This window comes from Neofelis nebulosa, chromosome 13 (genome assembly GCF_028018385.1).
Source record: "Neofelis nebulosa isolate mNeoNeb1 chromosome 13, mNeoNeb1.pri, whole genome shotgun sequence".
In the NCBI taxonomy this organism is placed as follows: domain Eukaryota; kingdom Metazoa; phylum Chordata; class Mammalia; order Carnivora; family Felidae; genus Neofelis; species Neofelis nebulosa.
This window is the reverse complement of record NC_080794.1, coordinates 59,748,801-59,772,213: the sequence shown is the minus strand read 5'-3', so window position 1 is coordinate 59,772,213 and position 23,413 is coordinate 59,748,801. Positions and strand designations below refer to the sequence as shown.

The window sequence follows — 23,413 nt, the reverse complement described above, 5'->3', positions numbered from 1 at the left end:
TTCAGATTCTTCTTCTGAGAATCTGAAATTTCTATCACTTAGAATTCTATTCCCCTCTTTCTCCACTTCTTTCTCCTTGTCTCTTTTAAAATCAAGCCCAGGGGCGCCTGGGTGGCGCAGTCGGTTAAGCGTCCGACTTCAGCCAGGTCACGATCTCGCGGTCTGTGAGTTCGAGCCCCGCGTCGGGCTCTGGGCTGATGGCTCGGAGCCTGGAGCCTGTTTCCGATTCTGTGTCTCCCTCTCTCTCTGCCCCTCCCCCGTTCATGCTCTGTCTCTCTCTGTCCCAAAAATAAATAAAAAAACGTTGGAAAAAAAAAAATAAATAAAATAAAATCAAGCCCAATAGCCAGACTTCAAGCTGTATTACAAAGCTGTAATCATCAAGACAGGATGGTACTGGCACAAAAACAGACACTCAGATCAATGGAACAGAACAGAGAACCCAGAAGTGGACCCACAAACGTATGGCCAACTAATTGTTGACAAAGCAGGAAAGAATATCCAATGGAATACAGACAGTCTCTTCAGCAAGTAGAGACTTGCTGGGAAAACTGAACAGCAACGTGCAGAAAAATGAACCTCAACCACTTTCCTACACCATACACAAAAATAAACTCAAAATGGATGAAAGACCTCAATGTAAGACAGGAGGCCATCAGAATCCTCAAGGAGAAAGCAGGCAACAACCTCTTTGATCTTGGCCACAGCAACTTCTTATTCAACAAGTCTCTGGAGGCAAGGGAAACAAAAGCAAAAATGAACTATTGGGACCTCATCAAAATAAAAAGCCTCTGCACAGCGAAGGAAACAATCAGCAAAACTAAAAGGCAACCGACAGAATGGGAGAAGATACTTGCAAATGACGTATCAGATAAAGGGTTAGTATCCAAAATCTCTAAGAACTCACCAAACTCAACACCCAAAAAACAAATAATCCAGTGAAGAAATGGGCAAAAGACATGAATAGATACTTTTCCAAAGAAGACATCCAGATAGCCAACAAACACATGAAAAAATGCTCAACATCACTCAAATCAAAACCACAGTGAGATACCACCTCACACCAGTCAGAATGGCTAACATTAACAACTCAGGCAACAACAGATGTTGGTAAGGATGTGGAGAAAGAGGATCTCTTTTGCACTGCTGGTGGGAATGCAAACTGGTGCAGCCACTCTGGAAAACAGTATGGAGGTTCCTCAAAAAATTAAAAATAGAACTACCCTACGACCCAGCAATTGCACTACTAGGTATTTATCCAAGGGATGCAGGTATGCTGTTTTGAAGGGGCACATGCACCCCAATGTTTAGAGCAGCACTATCAACAATAGCCAAAGTATGGAAAGAGCCCAAATGTCCATCGATGGATGAATGGATAAAGAAGAAGTGGTATATATATATACAATGGAGTATTATTCGGCAATCAAAAAGAATGAAATCTTGCCATTTGCAGCTATGTGGATGGGACTGGAGGGTATTATGCTAAGCAAAATGAGTCAGTCAGAGAAAGACAAATATCATATGACTTCACTCATATGAGGACTTTAAGACGCAGAACAGGTGAACACAAGGGAAAGGAAGCAAATATAATATAAAACAGGGAGGGGGACAAAACATAAGAGACTCTTAAATATGGAGAATAAACAGAGGGTTACTGGAGGGGTTGTGGGAGGGGGGATGGGCTAAATGGGTAAGGGGCACTAAGGAATCTACTCCTGACATCATTGTTGCACTATATGCTAACTAACTTGGATGTAAATTAAAAAAAATAAAATAACAAAGTAAATAAATAAAAATTAAAAAAATAAAATCAAGCTCAATAGGAAGCTATGTTCCCATTCATATGCTTCAAAGCTCAATTGTTCCAGTAGTTCTCTCTCCATGTGCTGCTTCTGGATACTTAATGGATTGAGCCATTTCAGTTTGGGAGGTCTATAGCTATTTGGAGAGGGGCTATGCTTCATTTGTTTTTTCAATTAGTCATTCAATAATTATTTATGGAATGTATTATACTGTGCACTAGACCTGCCCTAGGCTCTAAGCTACAGCAATGAACAAAACAGATAAGCATCCTCATCCACATGGTGCTTATATCCTAATCTGGAAGAAAAGACAACAAACAAGATAAGTAAAATTTAGGGTATATTACATAACCATAAGTGCTAAGGAAGGAGGAGAAAAAAGCAGGAAAGGTGATGAGAAAGGATAAGTTTATCATGAAAGGTCTCTCTGAGATGGTGATATTGATGCCGGTCAAAGATGTGAAAAGAACGCATGCATACCTGTTGAGCAAGAGCATTTAAAGCAACCAGAATTGCATGTGCAAAGGCCCTGAGGTGAGACAGTGCCTGGTCATGAGGTCAGTGTGACTGGAAGAGTGATGCAGGGGAGAATAATAAAAGATTGTCAGGTGGGTAACTGGGTTGCTTGCTTATAGGACCTTGCAGGTTCCAGCAAGGTTTTGCCTTATTCTAAGAGATCTGACTTATTTCTAGTCATTTGTATTATCTACACTCAGCACCATAAGATAAATAAGAAATCATCAAGGGCCTTTAAAGTCCCTGGAAAGGGAGGATGTGGCCTTTTAGGCAGCACACACCTGCCTCTTGTGATGAGGTGCTGAGGCTACCCCAATGAGGTCAGGTCACAGCACAATCACACAACCAAATATAGGCAGACCTGGCTCTGTTGAAGAAAAGACTGTGCCAAGACCAGGTGAGATGGATCCAGGAGGAATAAATACTGTCACGTGGGAGGTCTTCTCTATACCTTCTGGCCTTGGTGGATCAGGACCAGAGAATCTTTGCTGAGAGAACATCATCATGAGGGTTCACTGAGCCAATAGTCACCATGATCCATGAGCAGAATGCTAAATTCCACAAACATCTGAAGGGTTGGCTCAAGATATAGCAGAGCCCAGACAAGCTCACCTTTGTTCAGCCTCTCTGAGTGTCCACTTCCTCATGTGCAAAATGGGGTCCATAATAGTACTTACTTCATAGGGTTGCTAGGTAAGATTCAATGAGCAAACAATACATAGCAGCCTATACTTCAAGAGCCTTCACTGTACTCCAGATTCTGCTCTTAGCACTTTGAATATAGCCACCCATTTAACCCTCACAACAATCCTGTGACGTAGATGTACTATTATCATCTGCATCAATTTCCTAAGGCTATCAACAACAAACTACCACAAACTTGGTGACTTAAAGCAATAGAAACTTATTCTCTCACAATTCTGGAAGGCAGAAGTCCAGAATCAAGGTGTCAACAGGGCCAAAGGCTCTGGAGGAGATTTCTTTCTTGCGTCTTCCAGTTTGGTGGCTCCTGGTATTCTTTGGCTTGTGGCTACATCGCTCCAATCACTGCCTGCACATGGCCTTTTCCCCTGTGTCTGTGTGTGCTACATTTCCCTCTCTTTTCTCTTATAGGACACCAGTGATTGGATTTAGGGCCCACCCTAAATACAGAATGAACTCATCTCAAGATCCTTAATTACATTAGCAAAGACCCTTTTTCTAAATAAGCTCACAATTTACAGGTAGGTACTATTATCATCATTAATGTCACTCTACAGATGAGGAAAGTGAGTCACAGAGAAGCTAAGTAAGTTGCCCAAAGTTACACCGATGTAAATGTTGGGACCAGGAAGTAAGCACAGGTATTCTGGACCCAGAGGCCAGGCTTTTAACCACTGCCCTACCCTGCAGCACATGACTGAGGCTTAGTACAGTGCTTGGCACATAGTACCGGTGCTGTATGTGGAAGCCAGTCCCATCATCCAGAAGTGAAAAGTGACTGACTTTGAGGATTTGGCTATAAGAGTGGTCTGGACTGTTGTCACAGGTGACAACAGACAATGTTTTACCTTTAAAATAGAGTCTTCGGTCCCTAGGAGTCAGAAGCTTGGAGCTAAGTAGCAGAGGCTGAGATTGTAATTCCCCAAGAAGTTAAGGGACTTGGTCAAAGTCATACATTTTGTTTGTTGGTTTGTTGGTTTGTTGGGGGGGGCGGGGCGGGGAGGGGCAGAGAGAGAGAGAGGAACCTGAAGCAGGCTCCAGGCTCTGAGCTGTGAGCACAGAGCCTGACATGGAGCTCTAACCCACAAACCATGAGATCATGACCTAAGCCAAAGTCAGACGCTTAGCTGACTGAGCCACCCTGGTGCCCCTCAAAGTCATACATACAGACGTGAGGCAAATGGCAGAGAGGGTTTCGATCCAAGTCTCTCATGTCCACTCCACTGCCTCAGCCATTGCTCTGCATTAGGGACATGTAGAAATTAATTACTCAGCTTCGTTCCTTGACTCGATGCAAAAGAACACACCCCAAGTTCTGTTCAAATGAAAAGATCATATTTCATCTCACACCCCCCATATTTTCCCAATTAATAAATCCAGAGTCAAATTTGAGGACAAAGCTGTTTAATTTGGTGGGGTTTTTTCCTGTGTTTTTAAGTCAAGGAAGTCAGTACAATGTCAACAAATACACAAATGCTAAAAATAAACTGAAAGGCCTCAATGATGACTAGTTAGTTAAAGGGCAAAAGGCAAAGGAGAGGGAGGGAAAACACGATTGACCCAGGCTTGGGAGACATGGTCAAGAAGACAGATCCAGAGAATAAGAGGGGAAGGGAGAGGTGGAGGATGGGAATGGAAAGAGAGGGAGAGATAATTAATTGAGTAAATTACCCATGCCCTGTCCTACTGATCCCTTGAACCACAGACTTCAGAGGAAGCTATTTGCTTCTATTTATGATCATTTATTCCTAATCTTTGAAATGTTAATTAGCTGACTAATTTCAGCCCACAACTCTTTAGAAAAGGAGCACATTTATCTTAACAAAGTGGCCTGGCTGGTCCTGAGTGAGCCCCATCTGAGGCTCAGCTTTGGGCAGGAGGAGCCCAGCTAGGGACACTCAGGCAGTAGAAATGCGAGTAGGGGTGCTAAGCTCTTCCTGCAAATTGGATTCTGCCACCCCCATGTTCCCCTCTCCAAGGCTCTTGCTGTGAGCTGTGCTCTTTTCAGATTAGCAGCAAGTAACTGACTTTGCATTTGGTGTGCCTGACTGGAAAAATTGTTAATGACTGCAAAAATCAAATGCCAATAGGGGCTCTATGTATGAGAAATAAGGAAGCAAAGGAGTCTCCTTCCTCGCTCTTCTCCTTACTTCCTCCCACCATACCATCTACCACCTCACCCACACCCCTTCTGGCCTCTCCTGAATTATTTTGCCCATAGACTGCATGGAGCACAATAAGTCTTTGTGGTCATCATGGAATCCCGTATTCAAGTATAGGGCTGGCAAGGAAGAAGGTTGTTTCCAGCAAAGTGACATCACTGAGACTGCAGACAGGAATTCCCTGTGTCCCAGCCAACAAGTGTAACAATCTCATGTATTGATGGTCTTTGCACTAAGCACATTGCTTTCACTAAATGAATCCTCTTCCACAACTGAATTGAAGAAATGCACCCTGGGGACTCTGCCCTTTCTCAGAGCAGCTGCATTTGTCTATAAGCTTTGGTTAGTTTCAGCCAGTGACAAAGACTATGAAAATCTGTACTGGCCATATATCACCAGAGTAGGGGGTCAGAGCCAAGGTGGAGTAAACTGACTCACTCAGGTCACCTAGACTTACAGTCCCCTGTGTTCTATACCTTACATTCATAAATTCTCTCATTTCTATCTCCACATCTTTGCACCCATGAGATATAAAAGTCAGAAGCAACATAAAAATATTTCTGCAGCAAAATATGCCATAAACAAGGTAAAAAGTTACAAAGTATGAAAAATGTTTGTAACAGCTATGAACCAGTTAGTTTCCTTAATATATAGAGTCATTAAAAATCATTAAGAATATGATCAACCTATCTAATAGAAAAATAAGCAAAAACCATGAATAGGCACTTCAAAGAAATATATTCTTAATATATTAAATGTATTCTCAGTGTCCTTAATTAAAGAAATGCAAATGAAAAAATGGGATAACTTTTATCACTTATCAGAATAGAAAAGTTTTTTTTATTTGATAACATTACTAAATGCTTATTAGAATGCCCCCCCCCCCCCCCAAATACTGACAATACCAAATGTTGGCAAGGATGTGGAGCAACTAGAACTCTCATGTTGCTACCGGGGATGCAACATGGCACAGCCACTTTGGAAAGAGTTTGGCAGTCCTTTATGAAGTTAAACATATAATTGCCATATGACCAGGCAACCCCACTCTTAAGTATTTATCCAAGGAGAGTTAATACATAAGCCTACACAAAAACCTGTACCTAAGTATTTGTAACATCACCCAAAACTCAAAATAACCCAAATGCCCATCAACTAGTGAATGTACCCAAATTATGACACAATCATACAGTGTAATTCTACTCAGCAACAAAAAAGGAATAAACTACTGATAAATGCAACAACATGAATGAATCTCAAAAGGATTATGCTAGGTGAAAGAAGCCAGACTCAAAAAGGCTATATACTGTAGGATTTCATTTATACAGTATTCCGGAAAAGGCAAAACTAAGGACAGAAATCAGATCAATGGGTAGAGGTTCAGGAACAGAGGACTGACTACAAAATGCAAAAGGTCATGAGGGAATTTTCTGAGATCATGGAAATACTCCGTATCTTGATTGTGGGGGTAGTTAGATGACTATATACATTTGTTTAAAATTCATAGAACTGTATACCTAACAAGGGTGAGTTTTCAGTAAGGAAATTCAATAGAGAAATTCTATTTATCAACAAGGAAATAACAAGGAAGTGGGGAAACAGGCATTTCTTACATGTTGGTGAGAGTAAAAATTCATACAACTTTGGTGGGTGGCAATTTTGTAATATGTATGAAAGAGTGAAGTGTACATATCCTGTAACCTAAGAATTCTACTTCTAAAAATTTAACCTGCTAATGATACTTATGAATATATGAAAAGATGAATATATAAGGATGTTTGGTGCAGCATGATTTGTAATAGCAAGACTAAAAATGACAAAGGTCCATTAATTGGGGTCTGGATATTAAAATTCTAAAACACAGCAGATAATATTATTCAGGCATGAAAAAAAAAGATTTTGATCTATGAATGTTGATACAAACTGTCTTCAAAATATTTTATATATGCAAAGCAAAATGTGGAGCAATATGTACAGTATGTTCCCATTGGATAAAGGCATAGACATCTCTGGAAGAATATGGATTCGCTAGGACTCAGGACTCAGCATATAGTCATACTCATGGCTTAAGATTTATTACAGTGAAAGGATATGAAGCATCAGCAAAGACAAAAAAAAAAAAACAAAAAAAAACAAGCATGGAACTATGTCTAGGGAAAACAGGTACAAGCTTTCAAGAGTCTTCTCCCAGTGGAGACCACAGGACATACTTAATTCCCCCAGCAATGAGTTAGAACAACATATGTGAAATATTGCCTACCAGGGAGGCTCACCAGAGACCCAGTGCCCAGGGCTTTCACTGGGAGCTGATACATAGGCACCTTCCATTCAGCATACACCAATATTCCAGATGGAATTCCTTTCCCAGAAGGAAAGCAGGGGCTCCGCACAAACCACGCTACCTGCACAGTACAAGCACAGCAAGCCATCCCCACCAATCCTCAGAATGGTGACAACTCTTCTGAAACCCAAGCCCCCAGACACGATCAAAGGGATTCAACCCAGCAAGCAGGTCCTCTCAAGGACAGCAGTCCCAGGTCTGCATGTTGATTCCCTTCTGCACCAAGCAATTCTTAAAATATTTTACCACATGACCTTCCTTACTCCTTCCCTCTCTCCTTTTCCTCCCTCCTTCTCCTCCTTCCTCTTCCGCTTCCCTCCTCGTTTCCCTGAGTAATTTAAAATTCTTAATAGAAATTCCTGAAAACCCAGAGGCTTTGAGTTGAAGAAGAAATATTTACAGAGGGTTTCCAGTTTAGAGTAAAGTGGCAAAGATGCTAGGAGCCCAGAAGTTAGGGAATGAGTAAATGGGAAGTTTTGCATTGGTGGTTTGATGCTGACTTTACGGATTCTCTGCTCACTGCCACCCTGCTACCCACTGACCAACCTTGATGAGGCCAAGTAGCCATCTCTGGATCCCCACTCATTCATTCTTCTCAGGTCATTTAATCTCTTTTGTACTCTTTGAGGCAGAGCTTTGGGTGGATTCAGAACTTTATTTTGAGGGAAATTTGGCATCTCCTCTTAGGTACCCCTGCTGTTATGTAAATACAAGAGGGAACACCTCTCTGGATAAGATATAGTCAAGTTTCTAAATTCTCTGGTAACCATCACAGATCATCAGTATTAAGCAGCTGGCTCTCTCTTTAACCAGCAACACAGAATATCTGTATTTTAGATACTTATATGAGAACTCAATCTTAGGTTGAATAAGTATCTAGTTCCTGTCAAGGGTGTAACAGATACAGCTGATATTTGGGAAGGACAACCTAAGAGTCCCCCAGATTTTTTTAGTTTATTTTCTGTATTCGCTTAGGGAGGCGGAAGGCAGGAGGGGTTACAGAAAGGTCCCTGGATCTTGGAGAAAGGGGTGTCCTTCTAGGGTAAAACTAGTAAGACCAACACATAACCAGATGAGAGCAGGTCCTACCAAAATTGCCCACACTTTCTTTTATCTTAAGTGTATGTTCAGTCCTGTGACTTAAGTATTTCCTCAAACCCAGAATACAACTAAGAAAGTGGTGTCCTACTCAATTTTGTACCCTGAATGAAGAAAGAATTTGTAAATATGGTGAGGTGGGGTCATCTGTGAGGAGTGAAATGGCAACTAAAAGAATCAGACAGCATGGTGTGTCTCCAGCATGGTCTGGGGGAAAGCTGCCTTCGCCATGGAATCAAGTATGCCACTTCCCTGAAAGTTCTTTCTCCATAGTGATGAAGGAGGACCCCTCTAAGATAATGAGACTAACTCATTATCTTAGATACCCCTCCCTGACTATGATTTCATGTCCACCAAGCTGTCTTGCCACAACTAACAGGGTAAAAAATGAGCTGATCATTGTTAAACAATAAGTGGGTATTATGCCTTATACACTCATCATTTGCATGTTGAATTTCATGGGATTGTCATTCTTTTTATTCCGTAAGACACAGGCTGTCTGTAGAATATGGACGCAACGCAGAGACAACCAAAGGCATGTGTACAGCACATTCTATTGACATCTTGCTGACACCCATACAGTCTGCTATCTTACTTGCTCAGACTTACAGAGGTAGGAGGAGTGCAGCCAGACAAGGAAACAGACTTGGGGGGCCAAAGCAGACAAGAGTGATTCCATATGCTTTCTCTTCTTTGGAGTTATAATATTGTTCTGAATGGAAGGGAAAGTGTCTCCACCTCAGCATACCACAAAAAACGAAGCATACATTATGGTCCTTGGAAATGATGGCTAAAATAGTTCAAACTCTTTATAGAAATTCCTGAAAACCCAAGTACTCTGGGGAACACTTGAGTTGAAGAGGAAAATTTTACTCCACCTTTTGGGAAAGTCTTTGTTGCCTAGAACTGACCTCTGGGAATGACACATTGGTAGACCCATCTTTAGGGATGGGATAGTTAAGTTAGATAACAAAGAAACTATTGGGCCCACCCTCTACCTATTCTCTCAGGACTGGGTGGGGAAAGGCCACTTCCTCTCTTCTTAGATTTTTATATGGTTACTGGTATGTTCATTCCACTTCTCTTGCCTCCAGCTCTTTCCCTCCAGCATCTCCAGTGACCTGACCCGTCATGCCCCAGCAGTTCTTAAGATGTGACTTCCTCTAACTTGTTTTTTTTTTCCTCTGTATACTCTGGGCATTCCTAAATTCCACCTCCTCACAACCTACTCCCTCCTTGATCTACCACACCTGGCTTCTGTCCCACCATCCCACTAAAGCCACTCATAGAAACAGCCAATAGATGCTTTTCAGTATTTACATTTCCTATAGACTTTGACACTGTTAATTTCTTACTACATAAAGTCTCTCCTTTCTTGGCTTCCATGACACCAGGCTCTCTTGTAATAGTCCTCCTATTTCTCTGACCCCTGGTTTACTGGCTCTTCTTTCTCAACATACCCTTTGAATAGGGATGTTCCATAGTGTTCTGAGAACCTTGGCTCATTTCATTTTATATACATACACTCAACTCAAGGGTGATGACTCCCTAATCTGTATGGAGATGACTCCCTAATCTGTATGGAGATGACTCTCTCATCTATTATCTCCAGTCCAGAACTTGCTCTTGAGCTCCAAATCTGTAATTCTAGTCACCTACTGGACATATTTGCTTTAATGTTCTACAGCCAAAATCACCACGTTTAAAACTTAACTGTCTTCCCCACACTAATTTTTCTCTATAATCTGCTCAGTGAAGGTCACCACCATACCACCAGTGTCCCTAAACTCCTTCTTCTCCCTCTGATCAAGCTCCAAGTTTTATTGATTCTACCCACTAAATATCTCTCAAATCCTTTCATTTATCTTTTCTTGCCTGGACTTCTACAACAGCTTCTATAGAGGCCCTCTCATATCCAGGCTCTTCCCCTTCCAGTCCATTTTCTACTTTAGAGCCAGCACGAACATCCTAAAAATGCAAACCTGATTCTACAATCCCACCAGTGTGAACTTCTGATTCTCTGAGCAATGTCTCAAAATAAAAGCAAAACTCTTTAACAACAGTTTGGAGGCCATGTCCCCAGGTATACTTCAAGGTGTTAGTTTCTACACTGGCCCTTTTTCATATCCTTATGCCTTACACAATGTTTCTGCTTCTTTCTTCTGTCTAAAACACTATTCTTTCCTCTCACTTCTTTATCTAACTATCTTCTGGGGAAATGGAGGCTGAGAGAGAATAAGCAGTTTATGTGTCACTGCTTCCAGAAAGTCTTCCTGAAAGCCTCTTGCCCTTCCTCTGCATCTGTCTCATGGCACCCGTGCCCAGTGCTACAATGGCCTTTAACTTGTGTCAGTTTCCTTCATGAGAATAAGTGCCCTGAGAACACAGAGTATCTTTTAGATCTTTAGAAACCAGCAAAGGGTCTGGCCTATGTCAATACTCCATATATCAGTTCAGTTGAATAAATGAATGGATAAGATTGATTTGAATTTTTAGTATACAACATTTTCCATCAAGAAAAAGGGTGGGGGATTCGAATATTTCAAATGTTTTACTTCTCAACTCCATGGTTCTGACTATTTTTAGTGAGCTGCCAGGAAACCTCAACTTCAGTCTGCATGTACTGTAGGAAGTAAGAGGACAAATGTTTGGGTAGTAAATCCCAAATCTGGATCCCAGCGCTTAGTCATAAACTCCATGGAATATTTTCTCACTAAATTACAAAGAATAATAGCCCTAAATGATAGGTTTATAATAGAAGGAACTCCACATTTGGCTCGTTCTTTCTAAGCAAGTACGGTTAACTCTACATTGTCTCTGGCAATGAGTCATTCTGATTAAAGAGAGTATGATTAAGTAGTAATGCATCTCCTTTTTTATGACTATGTAATAATCTCATAGGATAAACTCTCAACTCTGCATCTTACTAGTTGTGTGACTTGGGCTTTCTAAACTTTCTAACTTTCTAAATCTTCATTTTCTAGACTAAAATTTTTAAAACATCCATCACTTACTTTGGGAAGTTGATGTGAAGATGTAGTGAGCTCTGTATGAAAAGAGTGATTAGGGTGATCCCAATGGACCCCATGGCCTCAGTTACTACTGTCAATGTGTGGGAAATAGTTTAACTTATGTTTAGCCCAGACATACGTATTCTTGACTTTTTGGCTCCCTCTTTGCCCTTTCAGCTTGGATGACTCACAGACACATCAAACCCATTCTACTCAAACAGAATGCATGTTTCTCCCCTCCCCCCAAACCTGTTCTTCCTCCGACTTCCCATAGTTCAACATTTATAGTTCAGTGAACATCTCTACTGAGATCTCACCCAGTTGTGATACCAAGAACAGCATCATCCTCCATTTCTTCTTCACCCTCACCCTTCACACCCAAACAACCCATTTATTCAGGAAATTTTTCTGAGACTTTGTGTCTAGTCCTGGGTCCTGCCTCCCAAAGATTCTGATGCCTCCCCATCCCCCTCCATCACACTGCCACCTCCTTAGTCCAACCACCACTACCTCCCACAGCAGGCTCCTAACTCATCTCCCTGCATCCACTCTTGCCTCTCGACAATTTACTTTCTATACTGAAGCCAGAGTGATCTTTTCAAGGTGCCTATATGATCACATCACCCACTAGTTACTTAAAACACTTCAGAGCTTCCCATTACTTTAGAATAAAAACCAGAAACCTTCATGCAAGCCATAGGTTCTGTGTGCTCTACCCTTTCTGGGTTTCTAGACTCTCTTATCACCACTCTTCCCCTCACTCTGCCTCCCCTCAGCCTCACTTCACCACTCTCCCCCTGCTACAGGGTCCTGGCACAATTTTTTTACTCTGCCTGGAACATTCTCCTCCCACTTCCTTTGTTTAGCTATTTTCTACTCAGCCTTCAGATCCCAACTGAAAGTGACTCCCTCAAGGACGCCTCAGGGAACCCTTTTATGAACTCACACTAGCAGGCACTCTGCATGACACTCGAAACTTTTCTATCACTTAAAGCTATCGTAATTAATTATCTACATACGTAAGTATTCCACCACACCAGCCTCAATGCTGGCTGCATATTAAATTCACTGGGGAAAATACCAACTCCCGCGTTCCACTCCAGACAAATTAAATCAGAATTACTGCAGGTGGGGCCTACACATTGCAATCTTTTAATGGCTCCCTGGTACATCTAATGTGTAGCCGAGGTTGGGAACCACTGGTTCAGAGGGCAAGGACCATGTCTGCTTGTCCACAACTTCATCCCTAGTGCCAAGCACACAGCAGTGTGTGCACACAGCATAGGCACTCAATAAATGGCAATTGTAGTTATGATTGTTATTGTTGTGGCTGATATGGTTATGATTAAGATCATAACTTTTTCACATTTTTGGTATCTGTGATTCTTTACCACGTAACTCCAAGAAAATAAAACTGTAGCAGCTAAATTATCTTTTAGCTGATATTATTAAATCAGCTGAATTATTAAAATTCAGCATGTTTCTTCCATTTTCCTGTCAACATAGACCTTCAATTGAGGACTGACCAGAACCTACTATATAATGTTCTCACAATATATCACATCTCCAAGGTGAAACAAAATACAGCATATTTAAAAATCCAATTCATATCATACAATTCCTTTTTATGTAGGTATGTATTCATAATTATAGTCATTTGAATAATGACTTTTGAATTTTGTAATGACATGAATTAATTGGATTGTCCACTGCTTTACCACTCTGATTCTATTTGATTTTACTCTTCCTTGTTGTAGTTTTTCTCTCCTGTCACATGACCTATTTTACTAAGCAAAATACTAACCCCACCCCCACCCTGGCTCGGTGGTTAGAACTGAAGTTCCTTTGGCTTGCAGTTTGCCTACGTCAAAGGGCAGGCTCTGGGCAAGTCCTTTAGAGAACATTCTAAGGACACAGTTTCTGTAATCCAGTTCTCAACCATAAACCCACTCAAAATCACCTACGTGGATTGTTAAAACAAAACTGCTGGACCCTATGCTCAGAGTTACTGATTTACTATGTCTTACTAAGTGTGAAGCCAGAGAATTTGCATTTCTAATAAGTTGCCAGGTAACGCTGCTGTGGCTACTCCAGGAATCATACTTTGAAAACTACTGCTTTAATTCATAATGCACTCTAACTACCCCCTAGTCAATGGTGGATATTTAAAAAAATAGTTGCAGAGCAGTTGTGAGGCCTACTAGGGGTACAGTCAGTGAAGACCATCCAATTTATTCTTTATATTTAAAGCACAACTCTGGGCATTTCTCCTATGATTTCAGAGGGATTTCCTCTGGGCTATTTTTGTAAATGACTCAACATCTCCCACCCATATTTCTCTTTTGATGAGAAAGAGATCGTGAAAGGAGCATGCCTCTAGCCTGTTCCTAATAGGGAATCCCTCAGCTACCTCTAGCCTACTTTTTATTTTTAAAAAAATTTTTTTAATGTTTATTTATTTTTGAGACAGAGAGAGACAGAGCATGAATGGGGGAGGGTCAGAGAGAGGAAGACACAGAATCTGAAACAGGCTCCAGGCTCTGAGCTGTTAGCACAGAGCCCGACATGAGGCTCAAACTCACAGACCACGAGATCATGACCTGAGCCGAAGTCGGCCGCTTAACCGACTGAGCCACCCAGGCGCCCCTCTAGCCTACTTTTTTTTTTCATTTTTTTTTAAACGTTTATTTATTTTTGAGACAGAGAGAGATAGAGCATGAACAGGGGAGAGGCAGAGAGAGAGGGAGACACAGAATCGGAAGCAGGCTCCAGGCTCTGAGCCATCAGCCCAGAGCCCGACGCAAGGCTCGAACTCACGGACCGTGAGATCGTGACCTGAGCTGAAGTCGGACGCTTAACCGACTGAGCCACCCAGGCGCCCCATCTAGCCTACTTTTTAAAGGCAGCCCTTGTTCACTATCCCTGAAGCCAGCCAGATTTGGGAAGTCACCTTCGAGATTGTTTAACATCATGGTGAGAGGGGGACTGAAATAACAGTGAGGGAACTTCTAGGAAGCTCTTCAGAGAAACAAGGTTCAAAATCACTCTAAGAGGTTTCAGCAGGGATTTGGGAGAGAGGTAGGGTAAGGGATTCGCAGGCAGCCCAAAGGAAGTGAGCCCAACACTAGCACCCCAGCAAGATGCCCGGCAAGCAAGACCCCGGGACGGGAACCAACAGCTAGAGGGAGCATGAACTGTAACCTCTGCTGATGCTCACTATGCCAGTATGACCCACTCAGATGTATACACAACACAGCTTCACTCTGCGAGGGGGAGGGACTAAGATAAGAAAAGGTCTCTTGTGCTGTCCTCATTTAGGGGCCAGAGGGCAACTTTAGGATGATCAACCATCCCAGTTTTCCTGGGACCATCCTGAATTTAGCTTCTTCTTCAGACCCCCATGTTCTTTAGTCACGCTCTCATCCCCTCTACCATTCTCACTCAGCCTCATTCTTACGTTCTTACCAAAGACAGGGGCACCCCCTCTTCTAAGATGCACTCTCTCCTCGTAGCCTCTGGCACTTTCAGTCTCGCTTAACCAATTCTCTTTTCTTCCCTGAGCTCAGTTTTGTGTCTGACTTCACTGTCATCTTTAGGCTTTCCACCATTTTGACTTTTTAATACTCTATGAATGTGGTACATATTTTTCAGATCAAAAAAAATCTCAAAGTGGAAAGAAGCTTAGAGTTCATGCACTCCAAGGTTCCCAGCCCCAAATGCACAGGAGAATCTCCTAGAACTTTTTCCAGTCCCATCCAGAGAAACTGCATCAGAGTCTCTGGGGTTAGGGCTCAGGCACTAGTCATTTTTAAAACCCCTCAGGTAATTCTAATGTGCAGCCAAGGTTTCAAATTGCTTCTAAGCAGAAAATCTACTTCTACGGAATTCTTGAAAGCTGGGTATTTAACCTCTGCAGTATCCTTCTCCACTGACAGAAATACATGTCCATGTAGTGCATGCTTTTGGCAGACATGGCTAATCTCTAGGAAGCTCTTTATCACGATGCAAGTTTTGTTTCATTCTAACTCCCACCCACTGATTTCAGCTTTAAGCTATGATGCAATGCAGTATGTTTACTTCTCTTCATTAACAGTTTTAATCCACAAAGATACCCAGTTTCCCATTCTTGAGGACAAATAACCCCAGTTCCATTAACCACATTTACAGATCTCATGTCTCACCTTGCCAGATCTCATGTCACCCTAATTACCCACTACTAGATGCCCTGTGGTTAATGTCTTTCTCAAAACACACTGCTCTGGGGGCACCTGGGTGGCTCAGTCGGTTCAACTTTGGCCCAGGTCATGATCTCATGGTTCATGGGTTCGAGCCCCGTGTTGGGCTCTGTGCTGACAGCTCGGAGCCTGGAGCTTGCTTTGGACTCTGTCTCTCCCTTTCTCTTTGCCCCTCCCCTGCTTGTGCTGTCTTTCTCTCTCTCAAAAATAAATAAACATTAAAAATAATTAAGACAAAACACTGCTCTGAACTGAGGGTAGTACTACAGAGAGAGTGAAGTTATTATATCCTTGATTTGGAAACTTAACTTTAATTGCTGCCACCTAGTATGACTAGTTGCTTTAGATACTCATATTGAAAACTGCGGTCCAGTAAAACCTACAGATCTTTTTCACACAAACTATCTCCAAGTCAGGATTCTCTCTTGGGGTGTGTATATCATTTAAATGTCAGCCTTATGGCTCCAGCCCATCTTTCTGGTTTGATGATACTTGATTCTTTTATGTAATATATTGCACTCTCACTAAAAGCTGTGTATTACTGGCAAATTTGCTAAATGTGCTTCCTATGGTTTCATCCAAATCATTGATAAAATGTGCCAAATAATACTGGGACAAGTGCAGAACCTTGTGGTATGTTCCCCTATAACCTTTCCTCAAGGTGGATTTCAAACCGTTTGTCAACATGATTTAGCCATGATTCACACTAAATACCAATCCTCTGAGTTCATTCTTATCCAATCCATGTTTCTCCAACTCATCTTTAAGCATATCATGAAAGACTTTGTCATACGTCTTTCTCATACTGTTGTATATTATACGTTTTTCTCATACTGAAGTACTTACAAGTAAAATGATATTATATCTGGGATTTGCTTTAAAGTATTCCAATACCAACAATAAAACGACCTGGTGGAGGGGAGAGCAACAGGGAAAACAAAAATCTCAGAATATTGATAGCTGTTGAAGATGGGTAATGGGTATATAGAGGTATATTATTCTTTTTGGTTTTGTTTTAAATGTTCTATAAAAAATTTTATGAACCTCTTGCTGAAATAAAATACACTATTTCTATGAATTTGAGAGACTTCCAAATTCATTAACTCTAACATCCTCCTATGCATCTTCCTAATTGGGGCAATTTGATATAACTTGATTTAATAAATCCATGCCAGTTTCAAGTGATTGGGGCTTTCTTTTTTAGTTGCTAACAAATCTTCCATATTTATTTTAAGACTTTGCCAAGAATCAACCTCATGTGGAGTTTCCTGAACCTATCCTCCCCCATATTTTATGATTTAGGTTACTAACTCTGAGAACTTAAAGACCATCATGTCTATAAAGTTCTTTAAATTCATTTAGAAAAATCATGGACTCTCTTAATAACTTCTCATCTGTTTCAATGACTTCTTAATGAGGTATGTTTCACTTTGAATTGATTGAACTGCACCTTTCTAGACTCAAGCAAAATAGAAGTTCAGAGGTTCCAATTCTTTTGCATAATCCATTACCATTGTGAATCCCTCTTCCTGTTCATGTCTTGCACTGAACCGTAATCAAAATAACTTTTTCTGTTATCTTTAGCATTTTTTCCTGCACGCCTCATCTCCAAGTGATACTTAGCCCAAGGGATGCTACTTTTAAAAGAATTCTCCTAGCTTCTAAACGTTCTTGTTGACTACTTGCCATCTTTTGTCTCTATCGTACAAATCCTTGGGTGGGGGGGAGGACTTTATTTTATAAAAGCCATGGTGATCATAGAAATTTTGAGAAAATGGAGAAATATATAAAATAAAATTAAACTCACCCCTAATTTCTAAACTCCTTATCAAGGTCCCTCTGGTCAAATAAGTATTTTAAATGCCTTTCACTTCCCTTATCCATTAAGATTACTTCCGATCACATAATCTGATTGCTCATTTAGTTGGTTATATCACTTTTAGACTCCTATCCTTTTGAGCCATATTCTTTAGCAAATCTGACCATGAGATCTCACCTATCATTTTTCTGATTTTTTTTAATCCTTCTTCCTAAAAATTGAGGCCAAGTGCTGGTTGCCTTGTTTTCCTCCTTCAAGATTATTAATGCCTAAATCAACTATTCATTTCTCCTACTTCTTAGCCATATCTTTCTTTTGAATCAGAATTAAATCAAAGAAGATGGAAGAAGGGCACTAAAATCCTCCTCTAACTCGCAAAAAGTATCTATGAGGAATATTAAGAATTTTTCATATATTTTTGGAAAATTAGATTTCCAATCAATATCTAGGTAAAGTTACAGTGTTTCAAACTTTCATAATTGAAAGGGGTTGGGTGGGGGGTAACGAAGGAAAGTGTTGCCAACATCTACTGTGATCTTCATGCCAAGCACTGTACTAGGCACACCACATAAAAATTGTTTTTCTCATTTAATACTCTTAAAGGAACTATAAGTTAACTACTGTTTTAGTTCCTGTTTTACAGATAAGGAAAACGCAAATGAGACAGATTAAGCAACTTCCCCAAGACCAAGCTGGCATAGTATCTTTGAAATACTAATTATTAGAATATCTGGTTTGCAAAGACCTCCTTTAGTTGGAAAACTCCATTCACAGTTTATTTTGCTTCTGTCTTTGCTTTTTAATAGAAATACTTCATCCAAAGCTTCCACCTGACTAGGGTGGTTTTATCTTATACTCATACAACAATGTCGGTTTTCACTCTCCCTCCTTTGTTCTCATCCAAAGCCCTGCAACAAGCTTCCAATCTCATGCTTTTGTATTTTCATACAAACAATATCTTAACATTCCCTCCCTATTCTAAAACATTTATGACTTTAAATAAGAAATAGAACTCACTGCCTCCAATCAGTTAGGAGACCCACCCTTCTAAGCCCTGTGACATGTGGAGCTTCATGTTTAGGTAGAGTAAAAGTATATTTATTTCAATAGGTTAAACTTTGATTCGAAAAAAAAAATGAAGATGGTCAAAAGAAAGCTTGAAATTCTAGACTTATCAAATTTCCTTAAAAGTTGTATCAACGAATCATAGATGTATTCTCCTTTTTTCTCTCTCAGCCCTTTTCCTGGAAATTAATGCAGCTTATTATGCTTCACATTGGAAGAGGCAAAGAGCCATAGCCTCACACCTTTCCATGAATTATTCTAAAGTTGGCAGCAGACTACCTAAATGAAAAGCAACAGCAAAACAACACCCAGAGGTTACAGGAGCTGGGATCTTGAGTAAGTCACATTCTCAGTCTTTGTTTCTTCAACTGTAAAAGGAGGATTAACAGTACTACCTATTTGATGGAGTTGCTAAAAGAATTAAACTGAATAATCTTTCAGAAACTCCCATATGAACTGTAAATCAATGATTATGATTATTATGATAATGATGATTATAGCTTGCAAGGCCATAACTTCATTTTGAATCAATGTATAAAATCAAATATGCAAATGTGCAATACCCAAGTAACCAGAGGCTTTTTACATCTGTAAATGGTGTTGAAAAGTGTTTTAATTTCCCAAATTTCCAGGATTCTTCTTTTTCTCATGACAGAAAAGTCTAGGGTGGGTGCAAAGATTCCTGTCACTTCACCATTTGCTGATACTTTTTCTCACTAGACTTGGTGGTTTGGGAACCAGGTTTTGCTGCTGACAGTACACTGGAAGCCAGAATCTAGGACTGAGCCTGGCTTGGTGAGTATCAGTCCTGGGTCACCCTATTCTTCAGAAAGCAACATCAGCTTCAAGTTCTAGAATTAGGGTTCGCCTTCTCAGGCAAAGAAAGGGGATGCTGTAGGGAGGTTAGGGAAACCCACACCTTCTCCCTCCCCTGCTGATTCTGCCCTTCCTCCAGGCTTGTCTTGCAGGCTCCTTTCAGGGCAATATGGAAGTCCTTGGGCTCAAAGTACACTCTCTACTCCACTGCTTCTCATTCTCATTTCCAATTCAGGGGAGTAAAGAAATACTCTGGGGCCTTAAAGTGGAAGGGAGTTGTGTGGTTCTTCACACCTTAACGTGAAATGTTGAGATGGACTGTGTTCCCCAAACCTGGCTGTGGAAAAGCTGAATAGAAAGAACATGAGTTTGGAGGCAGTATAGGAGGAGGGCAAGGGACAAACTAACCCTTGGGATGGGTTGGAGGAAAGGGACTTTGGTAGCACCCAGGCACTGGGCAGCAGGGTGGGAGGACATAAGGCTCAGGATATAGAAGAGAGGTCCAGAAATGAAGCTCTCAGATGCCACATCCACTTCACCAGCACCCAGTTTTACCAAGTACCCACCCTGTCTCCTTCCTGCCTCCTTGGATGGAAAGAGCAGCACTGGAAAACTCTCAGTTTCATCCTCACAGTTACCGTTTGTTATGCGCTTGCTGGGTACCAGGCACTATGCTAAACACTACGCGCACCATCCATGAAATCTTCACAACACTATAGATATCATTAGGCCAATTTGCACTTGAGGAAACTGGGGGTCAGATGTTTAGTAATGTGCTCATTGTCACACAGTAAGTGCAGAGCTGGAATGTAAGCACAAGCCTGTGTGATGGTGGGAACACTATGCTCTTCGTTATTAGGAGGAACTGACACTCATTTAACTCTTCCCTTTTCTATCTCCTCCTACCCCTCCCCCCACCTACCACCTACCCACTTCCTTCAGTCAAGTATGGCCAGTTAACATAGCCATCTTCTAAGAAGGTCACCACAGGTGGTTTCTGCCTCATAAATGTCTAGGTTGGGTTTTGTGGCTGCTTTTCACGTCCTGTGACCTTATGATCTTGGCCACAATAGACTACGCCAACAACCACTGCTTGAGCCATGGTTGGGCTTGCATTACCTCATTTAGCCCTCTGAACAAACCAATACAAAATTAATCATATTGTACTGGTTGAGAACACTGACTCAGAAAAGTTAAGTTACCTGCCTGCGGTGATGATATAGCTAGTAAGAGGCAGAACTAGGATTGGAGGTTTGGTTCATCCAAATGCTTGAACATTCGGCTCTACCTCTTTTTCTTAGGAGATCAATGGAGTTGGCCTGGAACAAGAAACCCTCTCGAATACAATTTGTGACAATGGAAGGGAGTTTTCCAGCCAGTGCAGCCTGTGCAGCAGGAGACACAGAGACAGAATCAAAGAAGAGCTGAGTTTTGGCAATGGAAGAGAAATCAGGGAGGATGAGTTCCACAGTGGCTGCCCAGTCATGTGGGCTGGCACTATGCCCTCATCAAAGCAGTTCCTGCCAGCTTATATGTAACAATAGAGTCTGTTACCTGTGTTTTCTGACTTCTCCAAATGGGCCTGTCAGCCCCTAGCACCCCAGATAACCTAACCCAGTCCTTGTCACCTATGCCTCACACATATCCCTCCCTTAGGCTTAAACTCCCAATAACACACCCCATCACTATCTTGTCCTGTGGGAATGGAGTGGCGAGAGTCTTGGAGCCCTGTAGACCCTGATGCTTGAATCCTAACCCCACTCTGACATCCAGCTTTACTTCTTTCCCCAAGTAACTCTTTCCTTCCATTGTCTGCCAGCTCCAAGAGAAAGAGTATTAGGCCTAGGGGTGCTTTCCAACAGGCCCTGAGTGTTTGGGGTGTACATCAAATGTTTTCTGGGGGAACAGCAAGTCAAATGCCGTATGCAACTCAGAAGGCCATACAAGTACAGAACCTCCATATCCTGGGTCCACCAAGGCCTTGGAGTGACTGGGGAATGAAACTAGAATCTTCTTCCAGGCCTTCAAACCCCACAGTTAGTCCCACTGTCTGCACGAGACATCAGAGCTCACAGAAGTCCCCTTGTCTCTGAGGTTGGCCAGAGGAACAAGCTGCTAGTGAGTATCAGTGTTAGAAATGCTGGCAACAAGCAGCATAGGACACTTTTTTTTTTTTTTGAGTTTTATTTTTTTATTTTTTTAATATGAAATTTATTATCAAATTGGTTTCCATACATCACCCAGTGCTCCTCCCAACACATAGGACACTTTTAATGCTCCTATAAAGCATGTGTATTCTGAGGAACTTACACTCCTGAGCAGCTGGGGCCACATCTGTAAATGTCACACATAATGAGCTGTTCCAAGAAAGATCCAGGAATACAAAACGCTTGATTTCCTGGCTCCAGTGCCTCCCCTTGGAAACCTTCTCCTCTGAGGACAATTTGGCGAAAGGTCAAATTGGTACCTTGACCTTTACGCGCACACACACACACACACACACACACACACGCACAGAGAGAGAGAGAGAGAGAGAGAGAGAGAGAGAGAGAACAAGAAAATCACTTGGTTATATTAAGAATCCCATCACATTCCTCTCTCAGGAAGGCAGGATATAGTAATCAGAAACAGACAAAAAGAAAAAATAATTGACAAGGCACCTGTTTTTTTTACATAGATCTACTTCTTTCTAACTCTCTTGCAGGTTCTCTTGCTGTTCTATTACTTGGTAACCAATTGCCCCAGCTCCAAATCTGTTCCTCCTTTCCATAATCATAATATCTAGAAGTTGAGTTCCCAAGGCAACCACAAATATTTGTTATTCTTTCTGCCCTGTGATTTTCCCTAAAAATAAACTCAGATATTTTTCCTACCATCAAAATGCCATGAAGAATGTTAATGGATATTGCTTTTTTATGCATACCTGTGAAATAAAGAAGGTGTAATGCTGCTTAGGCAAAATTTCCAGAAATACTGTGAAAGTCCTAAAGTGGAAGATAATATAAAAGCTGGGGTGTTAGATTGTTCTATCTTTAAAATGGAACAAGGCATGGGGGAAAGGATTAGAGCAAGTTGTTATACATATGTTCATGCACCCAAACAAGCAGAATTTTTTTCCTTTTTAGAAAGGAAATAGCTGAGTGCCTATTTGCTCTGAGGTCTCATACAGATTTCCTTCGAAATGTCCCTTTGATGTGCCAGCCAAGGACTCCCAGAGATCTCTATCTGAAGCCAACAGAACTGAAACCAATTAACAAACAAATTTGTTTTCTGTTCACATGTGTCTCTGGGGTGGGTGACCTTTCAGAAATCATGGATAAAGTCTCCATTTAAGGCTCCAACACAGTAATGACCCCACTACACAAATCATTGTGGCTTAAGGGGCTTCCAAATTAAAGGAGGTCTTGCAAATGGTAATGTCACAATGGCAATAGTGATAGAAAACTTTACATTTCAATTATGTCAACAACAGTTTGCAAACGCATTTATGTTCCCTCTCTTTTTGATCCTCAGAGAAACTCCCTAGGACACACACACACACACACACACACACACACAGAGTTCCATTTTACAAGTATGCAAAAGCTGAGGCTGAAGAGCAAGGACACTTGCCCCACCTATATGCTACTGGGTGTACAACTCAACCAAGTCTTCTACTTCCAGTCCCATGTCTTATTATCCTGAATATTCTTTATGCTTCCACCTCACCATACCTACTATCATCCAAGAATCCTGAAACCAGTAGAATTTGTGATACAGAGGACCAGGAGTTAAACAGGCAGACTTAAGAGTTCTTAGAGAAGCAATTCATAAATAGATAAAATAATGGAAAGACTGTGGGGGGTGGGG

The 23,413-nt window shown here is 41.3% G+C and overlaps 1 protein-coding gene and 1 long non-coding RNA gene across 5 annotated transcripts in view; one reads left to right on the top strand and one right to left on the bottom strand.

The window, feature by feature from the left end:
- The window catches only part of ENTPD1 (ectonucleoside triphosphate diphosphohydrolase 1), a 129,332-nt gene that overhangs the window by 48,978 nt on the left and 56,941 nt on the right, over window positions 1-23,413 (bottom strand). Inside the window, exon 1 of one of the 4 annotated variants that reach the window (XM_058697300.1) lies at window positions 2,770-2,839. The exons of the other annotated variants lie outside the window; for them this stretch is intronic. Coding sequence (XP_058553283.1) covers window positions 2,770-2,824 — 55 coding nt within the window. The 5' untranslated portion in view covers window positions 2,825-2,839. Of the gene's footprint in view, window positions 1-2,769; window positions 2,840-23,413 lie in introns of those variants that run through there. 4 annotated transcript variants of the gene reach the window in all.
- Window positions 3,374-23,334, top strand: LOC131493132 (uncharacterized). The gene is made up of 4 exons (XR_009252481.1): window positions 3,374-3,541; window positions 18,920-19,084; window positions 19,469-19,543; window positions 20,866-23,334. It is a non-coding gene; the product is annotated as an uncharacterized LOC131493132 (long non-coding RNA).